The sequence below is a fragment of the Acanthopagrus latus genome, chromosome 10 (assembly GCF_904848185.1).
Source record: "Acanthopagrus latus isolate v.2019 chromosome 10, fAcaLat1.1, whole genome shotgun sequence".
Classification (NCBI taxonomy): domain Eukaryota; kingdom Metazoa; phylum Chordata; class Actinopteri; order Spariformes; family Sparidae; genus Acanthopagrus; species Acanthopagrus latus.
Genome location: NC_051048.1, coordinates 18,678,443 through 18,692,501, shown reverse-complemented (window position 1 = coordinate 18,692,501; position 14,059 = coordinate 18,678,443). Strand labels below are relative to the sequence as shown.

General features: G+C 42.3%; 1 protein-coding gene across 3 annotated transcripts in view; it reads right to left on the bottom strand.

The window, feature by feature from the left end:
- The window catches only part of LOC119027764 (glucosidase 2 subunit beta-like), a 119,721-nt gene that overhangs the window by 87,073 nt on the left and 18,589 nt on the right, over positions 1-14,059 (bottom strand). For all 3 annotated transcript variants that reach the window (XM_037113200.1, XM_037113201.1, XM_037113199.1), the window contains exons 7-8: positions 13,691-13,757; positions 8,110-8,188 (exon numbers count right to left, since the gene is read on the bottom strand). In XM_037113200.1, the coding sequence (XP_036969095.1) occupies positions 8,110-8,188; positions 13,691-13,757 (146 nt within the window). The remainder of the gene's footprint in view (positions 1-8,109; positions 8,189-13,690; positions 13,758-14,059) is intronic.

Here is a 14,059-nt window from a genome sequence, read left to right as displayed (position 1 = left end):
AAGAAAATAGATCAAGGTCCTGGAAAGCTGAAAAAAAAAAACCAAAAAAAAAACAAAAACAGAAGATGTCTCTAAATGTTTCTTATGCAACAATTTCTATCCCTCTCACACATTTCTTCTGAAGGCGACACTCCTCAGCACACAGAAGTGGGTATTCTTGTTTGGAAACAATAGCAGGCGTGCTTCTGAGGCAACTGTTAAGCTATTGCAAAGCAGATGCTTTTTTCTCTCGCCAATCAATTTAACACCTACACCTCCCCTCTCCTCCTTCATGCTGGCTTTGGCTCATCAGTTTTAAATGGCACAAGGCATTCTTGCATTGTTCTTTTGACTTACTCAGAGGACAAGAAATGTCTCTGCTGAAGTAACAGCCCTATCAAGACTTAATCACCAATAGGTTGGGTCAGCACAGCAGAAAAGAATAAAGCACAGCAAGAGAACATATAACAAAAAAAAAAAACACACTGCTGCAGTATGTGAAGACGCGCCGCTTTCTTGTACTTTTGTAGAGGCAATTATATTTCAGAGTCTGTAAAAACAGGATGAAGATTTGGAAACAATTTTTTTCATTCCCCCTCTGAATCTCGCGCTAGACAGAACTGCACGGGAAAAAGCCATCTGTGTCTGACTCTTATCCCTGGCTTCTCCAGAGCCTGGATGAGCCTGAGCCAGCAAATGTCAGTCGGATAAAGACCAAGCCTGACAGACAGACACAGGAGTTTTGTCATTCCGTGTGTCATCCCTTTGCTAGCAAGCCCAATCTTTGCCGGTCTCAAAAGCCCCGAGATGATGGGGGGAAGGAAACATTCTCGGGGTGAACGTCAGGTTGTGTAACTCCTCCAAGTGCCACAATAGCTGAAACGTTGAGGACGTGCACTTTTCTGGTGCCCCTGCGGCCTTTGAGAGGCTTTCATTATTGTCTTATGTGCTGTGCTGCGGAGTCACCATGGCAACACAAAACACATCAACCGGCTCTCAACAAAGGACACGAGGTTCTTCAACAAGATGTTCTTCCAGGAGCCAGTGGTCTGTCTGGGGTCAGAGGATATAAGATGTGACTTGGTATTTAGAAATAACATACAGAATCCTGCGATTCAGCTGCAGACAGATGCAGCTCAGACTCTGTTAGTGTGATGCTTTATATAAACCTTAAAACAGGAAGGTGATTTTACTGTGGGACTGGTAATAATTCATTGTTATCTTTGACTTTAAATACAATCAGATTATGATTATTGATGATATCATGTTATCGTTTGCAGATCAAGTTTCATGTTTTACCAGTTTTGTTTGCTTCAGAGAGAAACAGTTCATTGCACTGGATATCATTTAGATTTTTTATATGTGATATAAATATAAATCAATATTCAATGTGGCTTTTACTGTCATGATTGTGGCCTGTCTGCATGTCACTCATCACTAGGCTGTGTGTAACAACAGCTAATCCAGGGATCTACTTTCTGTTTTTTTGTGTAGACAAATCCTTTTTCAAGAATAATACATTTACAGAGCTTGTAGAAAGGTTAAAAACAGTATCATTATTGTGAATCAACAATTTCAAAACGTTTGTCAGGTACAAACTGATTGCTTTGTTTATCTCTGTGGACAAAAACTGGCATCGGCACACTTTGTGTAAGAATTCTGATGGTTGGTCCAAGCATCTATTTGCTTAAGTCTGTATCACCAACAGTCAGAATTGTGATCTATAAAAGCTGCTGTAAGTGATATTTCTATATTAAAATAAGCATTAAGTAGTTCTGCTTTTCAACACTAATCACTGTTAGAGAGTGTTCGGTCAGTAACGCATGTCTCTACTCCTGTTCATGCAGTAAAAGAGAAAACTAACTGCAAAATGCACAGAAAGTTAGAAAATCACACTAACAGCCGATGTAAGTGTATTCACATTTGGTATTTCCCATTATATATAGATCCTTTCATAATGGCCCTCACATATGGGGGACTCACAGGGGGACAATGCAGCATGTAATCCAGCATTACAGTTTTGTATTGGAGCCTTATCCACCTTACACCTTACAATTCCCTGTTCACTATTCTACCTTCATATCAGAGCTATTAAGTTGATGCTAATGCACACTCAACATTTTGGCTTTTCACATTAAAAGCATGCAGCTGGCAATAATTGCCGGAAAAAACTTATTCATGTTTTTGTCACCAGTGGAAGAACTGACCCAGACTATTCGTCAAAAACAAAAAGAAAGCAGTTATTCTAAACACAACCTTCATCTTCTCGGTAAGGCAACTAACTCTTTTTACAGGTCGGGAGCTCGACTGACGAGCACTGCTAACTTCATTTTTTGTATTTCTGGATAAACTGCGATTGACGACCCCAAAAGTAACTACAGGTGTCGCCGAATCCTGACTGATACCTTGAGAATTATGACTCTAATATCATGATTCTGATTTGAATTATATCACCCTACCCAGCCATACTTCAAAAAGAAATGAATGTATATAAAATAGCAGATAAGATGTTTCATTTGCATAATTGAGGATTAATCCCTCTAAAATGCTCCCAAAGTGTTAGAGAGGTGCTTAGAGACAGCTCCCCACTGCTACAGCATCCTTCATGTTCTTGCGATACAGTATTAGATCGCTGATCAATGCATTCACCTGGGAGGCACTGGCATAGATTGTCCCAGAGGAAAACCTGTGTCTATTCTCTGTGGACGTCGCTCGTTGCACATCGTGTACCCTGTTCTCGGGAGCTGCAGTTTACACGGGTGCAACATCAATAGTATTTGTCAAGTGGTTAAAGCTGATAAGAATACAAATGATTGCCCTGAGCTTGCTTTAAGGCTGGTTTGTCAGTGCAGCTTGTAAGACAGAATTTCCAGCGACTCAAAGAGGCACACACGCAGCTGCGTGATTCAGCTTCCTTCAGTCTGTCACTGTGGTGCATCTTTCTTTTTTTTTTTAATACAACACACTTTTTTCCCCTTTAATTGGAGGGTACGCTCACAAAAAAACAACCACATTTTGTCAAGAAACAAACTGTGAATAAGACAAAAGTGACTGATAAACAGACGGAGCAGGTAAACAGACAAATAAGACGCCTCTTGATATAAAACACCTCTCTCGAGACTTGTTGGAGCAGCACAAAGCGATGCCCCTTCACTTTGCTCCTTCCCTCCCTTGCCTTTGACCTCCCACTGGTTCCATTACCTGTGCCACCCGCGCAACCTTCGAGTGCATCCAATCACGACAGTTACATAACAAACAACGAGTGCGGAGCAGGTCGGAGGCGCAGAGGAAAAGGGCAGGGCAAGAGACCGAGGAGTGTCAGCTGTGCGGCCTGGAACAAATAATAATAAAAGGAAGAAAAAAAAAGTATTTCGCCCAAATTGTACGTGGTTCCCGCTTTCCTCCGCCTCCCCTCGCTGTCCTCCTATCTCAAAAGAACATGACACATTACAGCATTTTTTTAGCAGGTCAGTTTTCTCTACCTCAGCTCTACAAACCACATATCACTCCACCTCTGGATTCAACCTGTCATTTCGTATTATATAACTTGAAAGCACTCCAGCTGGGGAGCAAAAACATGACGCGTGTGATGGGAGGTGATGAATGGTACTGGGGGGGGGCACAGACAAACCCCCTTTTCCACAGCCCAGCTAGCCTCATATTTACCCATGAGGCTTCTAACACAAGACTATAATCTTGTCGGAGTACAGAAAATGATATGCAAAACCCATATATGGCAGCGAGTATTTACTACCATGACTCCGCTCGCCTGCATGTACCAAAATTCTACCATCGAAATAGCTGAGATCACACGGCGTAAGCTGCGTATGGGTTACCTTAACTGCTGTATAATGCGCAAGCAACCACAGCATGAAATGGTAAGCCTGTGCATACACTGTAAAGTAACATCATGGCCTACATCCATACAGTCGGTGAGGAATCCTAGCAGCTTAGGTCTGCAAATATCACACTTCTGGGTTACTCTCAGTGACGCCAGAGCAAGAATCGTCTCATGAAGTTAAATAAAGATGGAAAGAAAAAAAAAAAAACCACCATCTCTCATCATCCAATCCGGAACTCTCCTTAGAACACACACATTAAATCCTAGAATCACAGCGGGCTTACAAAAAAAAACAACCCTCCCTCACAAATGCATGAAAAAAAAAGGAAGTTCTTGGAGGCAGATGAGAATTGTTTCCTTTCTGAACGGGGAGGCATCGCTCCCTCTCCATCTCCCTCTCCCTCTCTCTTTCACCAGAGGCCCAGCCCATGACAAAACAAAGAGATTAAATGACCTGTGAATGTGACTTTCCATTTTTTCCATTAGCTCGCACTCAACTTAGAGGCCTGCTGCCCCCTTCTGGAGGCCGGCGAGACGTCATCCAGCAACCTGCACTGTAACGCCTGCCTTCCAGTTCATTTGGCTGTGATTTGAATTATAACAGCGGAGTCTTCTGGGTTGATTAACTATGCAAAAATGACAGTCAGTGTTAAATCTGGACTCTTGGTGTGACGGGCAGTTTATGTGCAGCATTGATGGTTAAATGCCATTATACAGTATATTTAAAAATCCTACACACTGATTTAATGTGAAACCCTAAATCTCTTTCTTTGCTGATGCCCTGCAAATGAGGTGAAAGTTAATTAAAAAGAAAAGAATTGCCCTCTTATTATAAAATACAAAAACAGAATGCAGATATGACGGCCCCCCTCTGAAGCGAGATCTCAGTTTTTGGCGAGGGCCAAATGTCAACCAGCCTAAACAGATGGTGTGACGAGCCGGGCCGAGCGGCTGACCTTGATTTGCTATCGGCTTGGGGTGCGAGTGCAATACGAAGCGCCGGGTGTTTGTTGTTTTGTGCATCTGTGAATGTTGTGAACATCAAGAGAGCTCAGCGCTGTTGCCAAGATGGAAAGGTGAAGTCACATTAGACTGGCTCGCTCTGCAGGTGCCTTCAGCCTCCGTGGGACGCTGTCAATCTGTCGCCATGGCACAAACATGTCAGATAATAGTGGAGGGTTTTCAGAGATGTAACTTTAGTATATTTTTTCTTTTTGTCCCCATAATGTGTCTATAATTGTGGGCGATAAAAGGTCCGAAATAATAAAAAGAGAGCCTGAGGCAACATCTTCAAATTACTAGTTTTTTCCAACAGTCCAAATCTAGAAGATATTCAATTTACAATTCAATTAAACAGAGAGGGGCTACAAATGCTCACATTAGGGAGGCCAAGTCCACTGAAAAGGCTTTTCATTTTAAATTAAGGCTGACATCATCATCGGAAATGTAGCAAACCCTTACACTGAACTGACCAATATCTTCAGATTCCATCTGTATTTTCTGACGAGTTAAGCTTTCAGGCAATTTTGTTAAAAGTCTGAAAATCCACGACAGGTGACCAACTGCACTCACTGCTCAAGATCAAGTGATACGGCTGCTGCTTTGTCGACTACTCACCAATACATTTAAACTCTTAAGTCTGACAGAGTAGAATGAAACTACAGCACTATAAATGGAGCATTAGTCTCCTGGTGCTGTGCCATACAGGATTTCCTAAAAGGTAGTTATAGATGCCAAAGTGTTCATTATAATGAGATCTTTAAGGTTCTGTTTTCCCACTTTGTCCACGCACCACTACCTCCACAACTGCCTTGTTACCAACTAATCCCAGCTTCATCGGCTTTACTGTATATAGGAACTACCCCCTAGGGGCATAGCCAATATTATTTAACTGTGAAACCAGCTGGATTTTTTCCATACTCACTAGCACGCCGTTATGGTTACTTCCCAACCGTCCGTGCACCTACAGTAATGTTTTTTATCGAGTGCAATTCCTCTATTTTTTCTTTTATCACCAAAGGTTTGCTTTTTTTTTTTTAATCAGGGGGATTTGTTCGTTTTTCAGATTCAGAGGAAAAAGAAAAACATATTCTATATTCAGTCTTTCTCCGTTTCTGGAAGACTGAGTCAGGGGCTTTGAAGGGAGGCAGCTGGTAGTAGATGGATAAGTGAAATTCACCTCTGCACCAATGCCTATTTCTTGAGAGAAGGCAATTTCCTGCAGCTCTGTTCACCAGCACACAGCTACAGTCCGAGCCTGGTCACACATCAGTGCCCCTGAGAATGTATTGTCCTATGGTTAATGCCAAAAGAGAGAGAGGACAGTCCTCTCTTTGCGAGGTCTGTGCTAAGAGCTGATTTCGTTCGAATCCTTCAGTCGAGTATTGAAAAGATCTCTGTGCCGTGTCGTGATGCTCTCTCAAAAAAGGAGAAAACTCGACACAAATGCAAGCCATTCCTCCTGGATACCTACCATTACCTTCTAAAAAGTGAGTGAACTTGAATCTACATTAACAGTGGTTTGGACAGGAACGGAGTGCTATAACATAATGATAGAATACTGAGGGAGAGAGCCGCGTCAGAATATCCCTTTTCCCTCCCGAGTGGAGTGCCTCCTTTGATCATCAAATTGTTCTCCTGAAAATCCTCTCTGTTCTTGAATTATCTGGGCCGCTGAAGTGGAAACTGAATTTTCTGTGGAGGCCAAAGCTTCTTAAGAGCGAGGAGGAAGAAGGGGGGAAACTAATAAAAAGGTGTGAAAATGATACAAATTGAATAAGCGTGCAAACATATATATGCATGTATATGTGTGTGTGTGACTGAAGAAAAGTAATCAAGGTACTCAGACGGGAAAAAAGCTCCTTTTCTTTTCCTTTCTGTCCAAATGTATACAACGACAACGACATGTATTCATCGGTCTGAATGGATTTATCTTAGGGTACGCACTGGCTGTGCAGCAACACAACTGCAATATGAAATGTAGCAAATGAAAGTAGTTCTACAATAGAAGCGATACAAAAGAATTAATGGATGGTTACGAAGCAAAATCGCTTCTCTCAATCCCTCCCAGCACAGAGAATTAACTCCTCATATGGTGCAACTGTTGCTGCCCTTGGACCTTGATTAAGGTGCTAACACAAGGCCGCTTGTCAGTTCTAATGTAAATTGCCTGTTAAGTACTGTCAATGGCACCCTGTTTAATTTACCCAGCTTGATCACCGTTTGTTGTGGTTGCAGTTAAGTACACATTTTCATAATTCATGCATATTCATGCCGATTCATCCTCCTCAGATGCAGCTGAATTCATTAGGAATGCCTCCCCATTAGCCAGCAGAAACAACAAATGAGCTCTGATTTTTCCCCATCCGAGAGGCTCTCGGATGGGGTTGGTTACAGCTTCGGCTGCTCGCTTAGGTGTTTTCTGATACAAACTAACACCACATCAAGCTGTTTTTCAACAGCTGAACGCAAGATAAACCGCTAACGAAGTGGAGGGCATTTCAGCTCCAACCATAAATAGAGATAACTTAATTTTTGATACATTCCAAAATCTCTGTAAACACATTTTCTGCAATGTGACAAGCTCCTCACGAGGTGAACTTTTACTGCCCTGCAGTCGGGGAACCCAGCAGACATTTCTCGTGCTTGTGTGTATTAATGTGCATACCAAATGCCATTTATAGTAGAAAAAGGGAACAGGGAGAAGGAGAGGAAAAAATTGAGCTCTAGCCATTTTGTTTACAGCCAGAGATTCTGATTATCTGCTGCCTGGTAAGAGGGAGGCTCAACAAGTTTAAAGTGAAACAGACAGCCGCATTCACACACGCCGCGGCTCTAGGGAAAATCACTGTTGGGGAAACTGCGCTCGTCCTGTTCAGCATTCAAATTAATGTGGAAGGGACCCTGTTGTACAAGTGGAGGAAAACAGTGGACCCAGACAGACAGTCAAACCAGGCGAGACACAAAAATCACAGCGCAGGCGAGGTGGATGTAGATATATATCAGCTTGTTGTGGCTAATAATGGGTATTTTAAATTTAACATTAGATGTGGATCTGATATATGGTGGATTTATGGATAATGATGGTGGCTAATGATTTGTGAGCTTGCAATTTTGATTCAATCTCAAATCCCACAGTGCTGTAAAGACCCCGCAGTGCGCCGTATGTGTATCAGTCAAGTGGGAGCTCGCTGTGACGTGGATAGGCGGGAACTCATTGGTCTCAATTTGGCGGTGACTGTGAGGGCAGCTAGCACAATACTGAACCGTATGAATGAAAGACAACTCACCACTGCCTCATCCTCAGACAGAACCCTCTCCTCATCATGGACGAGTGCCACTTTAGCCTGGACTTCATCGACTGTTAAACTGTTGTGTAAAAAAAAAAAAAAAAAAAAAAGTGCAGTGCAAGTTAGTATTTTGGTTACTTTCCTCATGCACTAAAAATTAAAACACATAAAGTGTGTCAGTTTAATCCCATTTGAAATTCCACCCTAAAAACATTTTATACATCAGCTCCAGTCTTGAGATGAGTCGAACGAAGACTCCTGCTCATTTACTCAATTCATCAACTCAAGTGAATCAACAAATTGTGGTTAGTGGTGCATTAGCATTCCTCACAGCTGAACGCACACTGTGGATTGGGCATACATGATGTTTTACAGTATGCTGCACTGGGCAGGTTGAAGCCTTCACCATCGCAATGCTGTTATCATGGATCCATCCTAGATTCTCACAAGACCCACCTGACTCCATGTTTGATTGGTGCGGCTGCGTTCGTTGCGTTCTCTATATTTGACTGTTAACTAGTTACAACATAAGCAGCTCTTGTTACATTATTTTTAGGCAGTTTTTGGCCTCCTTCTGGATTTTCTGCTGCTCCAAAGAGGTTGGTGTGTTTACCAGCAAAACAGCTGAAAAAACCTGAGTGACTTTGAACGTTAACAGTTGAGAATGCAAGGCGGATCAGGGTCTTGTGAGAACTCAGGCGGGGACCATAACAACATATTACAGTACATATTGCAGAGCATTTGGATGTGCAGCAGAATGTTAATTAATTAGATCATGAAATAAATATTGTAATCATCTCATCTTTTGCTTCCACAAAAAATATTATTGGTGCACAAGGTATCAGTGAACCAGTCTGTGCTTTGGTTTTCCTCTGTGATGACAGCAAAAAGTAGCAATAGCTAACTCACTGGATGATCTCCAAACAAACTGGTGTTTGAACTGATAAGCTGAACGTGGTCATTATCGGGCGAGCTCATTCTTTAGGTCAGTTTGGGCTCAGTCAGCATCGCATCGAGTGGCACACAACACAACGACCGGCACACGACACAAAGAGGCGACACACAGCACAATCAAGACAGAAAAAAAATCAGACACACCACCTCTTATCCAAGAACACTTAGATCTTTTCTTCAGCCATTCTTCCCTGCTGATGCCTTTCTTCCACAGGCTCCACCTAAACTAACATTACTGAGCTGAGATAATGACTGCATAGCTAGAATCAATCCCGGGAGTCCATCAAAAGCGGAAGAGCAGGCAAACATACAAAGCGAATGGCTTGTTCCACTACAGAGGATCAATGGTCGGGGTAAGTGCTGGAGAAAAACAATGGCTCTCTCCATTGTGAGGCGGCAGCGAGGCTGCAGCCCTGAAAACACGTGTGAAGACAACTGGCTTTGGCCCCAATCACAGAGGGCATATATTCATACATACAGTTCAGACCACGGCAGCATAAAAGCAGGTGCTTTGTGATGCACACCTACAGCAGGCTGGACTAAAAGAGACAGTAATAAACATTGGGGAACTCGCCGACACACACACACATACACTTATAATCCTGACAGAGAGGAGGGGATAAAAAGCACAACCTGTTCAGGGGCCTCTGGGAGGCTCCATCATGGTTCATTTCCTGAAGCAGTTGGTAGACTCTATTTATAGGCCGGCATACTGGTACCAGTTAATCCTGCACTGGGCTGCCAACTGCCTGCCAGCTGGCACAGTGGGTTGCACTTGTGTGTCGTGGTTCGGGATGCAATAATGGCGAGGAAGTCCAGAAGCTACCTTAATGACCAATGTGTGAGGGGGAGCTTTTTTTCTCCCCACAGTACAAACAGAGAGGAAGAAACTTCCAGACTGAAGCTAGAACTACATGTTCTGTACGACAAAAATGTCCAGACCCGCTTATCCACAAATCACAAGAACAATGACATTCACAGTTGTTAAACCATTAACGACTACATTTAGTATGTTATGGAAAAGTGCCACAGATTTTTGATATCATATATTATCATATATAATTTCTTAGGACTTCTTAGGACATATTATGCAACATATCCTTGTTATATATGTGGCTGAGTTGTGCCCTTTCATTATCTCAAATGTTTCCAACAATGTCCAAACACAAATCCTGATTTTACTTTAAGTAACGGTGCATTTCATGTGGTCGCCTGTCGCTGCAACTTCCATGAAAACATCAGCTCAGATGACACATGAACATTACCTCATGTGAGTCACATCAGACAGATTTTCAAAGACGACAATCACTCCAGTGATCCGACACTACTTCAAGACATCGTCAGGATATGACCGCTGTTTTCTTTGTTTTGAATGAAAGAAGGTATCGGTCATGATTTTCAAATAGTTGTTAAATTAGAAGAAATTAATTCTCTATAGTTTTATCCCTCGTTTTTACTGGCTTCTGGAAACCATGCACCCGGTATCGTGTTATGACAGGACTTGGTAGAATGGCATTATTATTACCAGGCTCTGGTAATACGCGTGTAGCGTGTGAAGGTCCGTGCAGATATATGTTACAGTTCATTTAAGAAAAAACTCCAATAATCGAATTATCGTCTGATAGTTCCTGTGGATTATCGAGTAGCATTTTGGATTGAAACGTCCATCCCTCATTGAGCGAACCTGAGCAGCAGAAGTTATTTGTACAATTTGAATTTGCATGTTAAGAGCAGCTTCTAGTGTATCTTCATACCTCTGACTAATGTGAAAATGTTCAGGGTTTTGTCCTTATCTCAGCTAGTAGGCCTTCTAAAGGAAATTATAAAATTCTCCTTCCGTCATTAATGACTTCATATTTTTACTAAAACACAACTATGCTGATAATCAACAGCATGCTAGCTTCTGACTGATTCTTTATGTGTTTCAGAGTGGATGGAAAACTTCATGAAAAAAAAATCTGCATTTTTTTTTGGTTGTGAAGCAATTATTGGTGGCTAAATGGACGCAAAAATGAGATTAGTTCACAGTATAAATGAGAGAACAATTATCTGTGAATCTGCATTAAAAGATAATTAGCAATTCCAATCGAGTGGATTAAGAACGGGGTAGTGTTTTGCTAAGTGTCATTAGGGACAAAGCCAAGAGCTTTTTTGTACAAGATAAAGAGTCTGCAACACGCATGCTAATCTGCTTGAAAGTCAGCAAATTGCCTGGCAGAGTAGCGAGCATCAGGTATATACCGGTGACTTTGGACTTTGCATTTGTCATTTAACGGTGACTAAATCAAGCTTGACAACTGAGCGTGTGAGCTGCAGAGACTTAAGGAAAAAAAATGGTGATGTAGCACGCATACACAGAGCCTCCGCCCTGCTGCTTTATTCAAATGAGCATCAATACATGTCCTGCCTCGAGATGGCCATCTCACTGGATGCCATTGACTGACAGACTGAAACAATGGCTGTGTCGAAATAAGCCGGCACTTGCAGATATTTCAGCTTAGTAATGTGTTTGTTTAAGCGCAGCAGCCCCGTGGAGAGACACCGCTTGGGATGGAGGGGATAGAGTGGATGGATGGAGGCAGAACTGGGGAGGGAAGGGACTCAAGGGGTGGGGGGAGCAGAAGGGCTGAATAATGGTTCACATCCAGGCGCAGGAATGCATAAGTGGGCACACAGTGCTCCCCGGAAAATCGCTGCACAAGCACTTCCTCCTCGATGCGGCCATATGTTTTATAGCGCTTTCAGTTTACTATGCCCAGCCCCGCTTCCTTTCCGGGAGAATATGCCCAGTTAGCTTAAGCAGTATTGATTTTTTTTTTTCCAGGCGTGGTGTGGGAAGGTGAGGAGAGCGAGGGTGGGGATAACAGCAGAGAAAAAAAGCATGAAGGGGACGGGCTCATTGGATATCGTGCGCTCTGTTTTTTTTTGTTTTTTTTTCTGCAAGCCACCAGCACATTTAAGTATCTTTGCCCGAGAGCAAAATGCATGCCATTCTCTTTAAAGCTGGCAGAGGTTAAACACCGCTCACGACAGCAAGTTAGTCATCTTCGGTGGCCGAGGGGAAAGCTGGGAGATTGGGTTGGTTCCCTTGTTGGGACCTGAAGATTAAACAATGCACATACGGGAATGAATTCGTTTTTTTTTCGAAGTTTGCTGCGGAACAAATAGGTTGCTGGGAGTTTCAGGGAACGAGATGTGTGCACTCAAGTCCGACTGATGAGACTTCACTGCATCAGAAGTTAAGGTGGAACTAATGAGTGTTGTACATATACATATTGATGTGAATTAGCTCCTTATGAAACACCCATTTATCTTACAGCAGGGCCGGTATCAGATAAGACTACATGTGTCATTATTGTAACTCAGTGTTATGGATCTTCTTTTTTTTATCTTTTATGTTGTTTTTGTTTCACTTTGCTGGATTAGCATGATTTCTCTCGAGGACAACACGAATAACAAGAGAGTGAACGTGAGTTCTGGGAATGTGTTGCTCCATCTGACAAGGTAATATTTCACAAAACTCCCCTCACCTCATTGACACACGTTACAGATTTCATTCTCTACATAAAGCTGCCTTTGTCTCCATGTGTTGTGTTGTCTTTTGTGGCATTTTTATGTAATTAGCTGAGTTAGCTACTGAAAGAGCTTCACACCTCAAAGAACTAGCGACAGGCAATATCCATCCTACTTCCTGAGTTAACTTGTATGTTGTAGCGTTCTCTTACAAGAGGTCTTTTTTTTTTGCCTCCTTTATTGTGTTATGAAGCATGTGTGCATGGAAAAGTCCTCATCAAAGAGAGAAAAAACACTGCTCATGCACTGTCTGAAACGCCATGTATACACACACAATATGTACAACATATATCCAGCCAGTCAACAGACACACAATTGCTACTGCTGTAGTTGCATTATTTTAGATCACACTACCTTGCTAGGCACGACCCGCCCTACTCTGCCTCTGATTGGTTGCATCCTGCCTGTTAATTACCATGAATGTGCAACTGCTGCAGCGATGCACAACATGAGAAAAATAATGTCTTTTTTCAAAATGAATGTATGTAGACCTGTTCTACCAGGACCCCCAAATAAAAGTATGAACCTAAAAATTAGCATAATATGACTTCTTTAAAGGGAGTGTTCAAGGACAGTAGATAATTTGGTAGAAAAAGAAAAGGGGAAAATATAAAGCTAGATTTTAAACCATCAACTGCATTCTTTTTTTTCTGCCACACTCCCAAGCTTTCATGCCCACTCTGGTACATTTTTAAAAAGGCACAGCAGGAGGAGAAAAAGCCCAAACTGGGAGCAAATACGCTTTAAGAATTTCTTCAGTATTGGATTTCATAGCAATCTAAATACTGTGACAGAAGCCTTTTCACCCTGGCAAGAGTCAAATCCTGAGGGAAAAACTGATTTCAGTATAAAAATATTAGTGGTGGCCTTCAATATCTAAAAACCTTTGCAGAGAATGTTTTACATGTAATAAGCCAATTTATTTCTATTTTTATTCAGCATTCTAAAACATACACATGGGCTTTGAAGGGGTATCATCGATATCATGGGGCAAGACATGGACAAGAAAACTGGACTGGACTGTCAAGGATGAAATAATCAGCGTGTGGGTTACCTGCCATCTTTATTGCTGTCCAGTAACTTGAAAATGCCGGTTACTGTGCTGTTCTGACGTCTCAGACCTAAAAGGAGAAACCATATCTGGGTTAATGCGAAATTACCTGATGGAAGTAATATTTCTTTTCCGCAAAAGCTATGATGGATTTGCTATTTAACCAACAATCACCGCTCTAAACACTAATCCATCCGGATGCAAACTGAGAGGCAGGGATCGGGAGAAAGGGACGAAGCTGGAGCTGGATTTAAAAACATGGGGGAGCGAGGGGGGGAGTGGAGGAGGAGGCGGTGGGGGGGTGGTGGAGGTTTTTGGGCAATCAGGCAATGAGTCAGTCACGCTGTGCAAGAACATTTGGTTTCCCTGTAG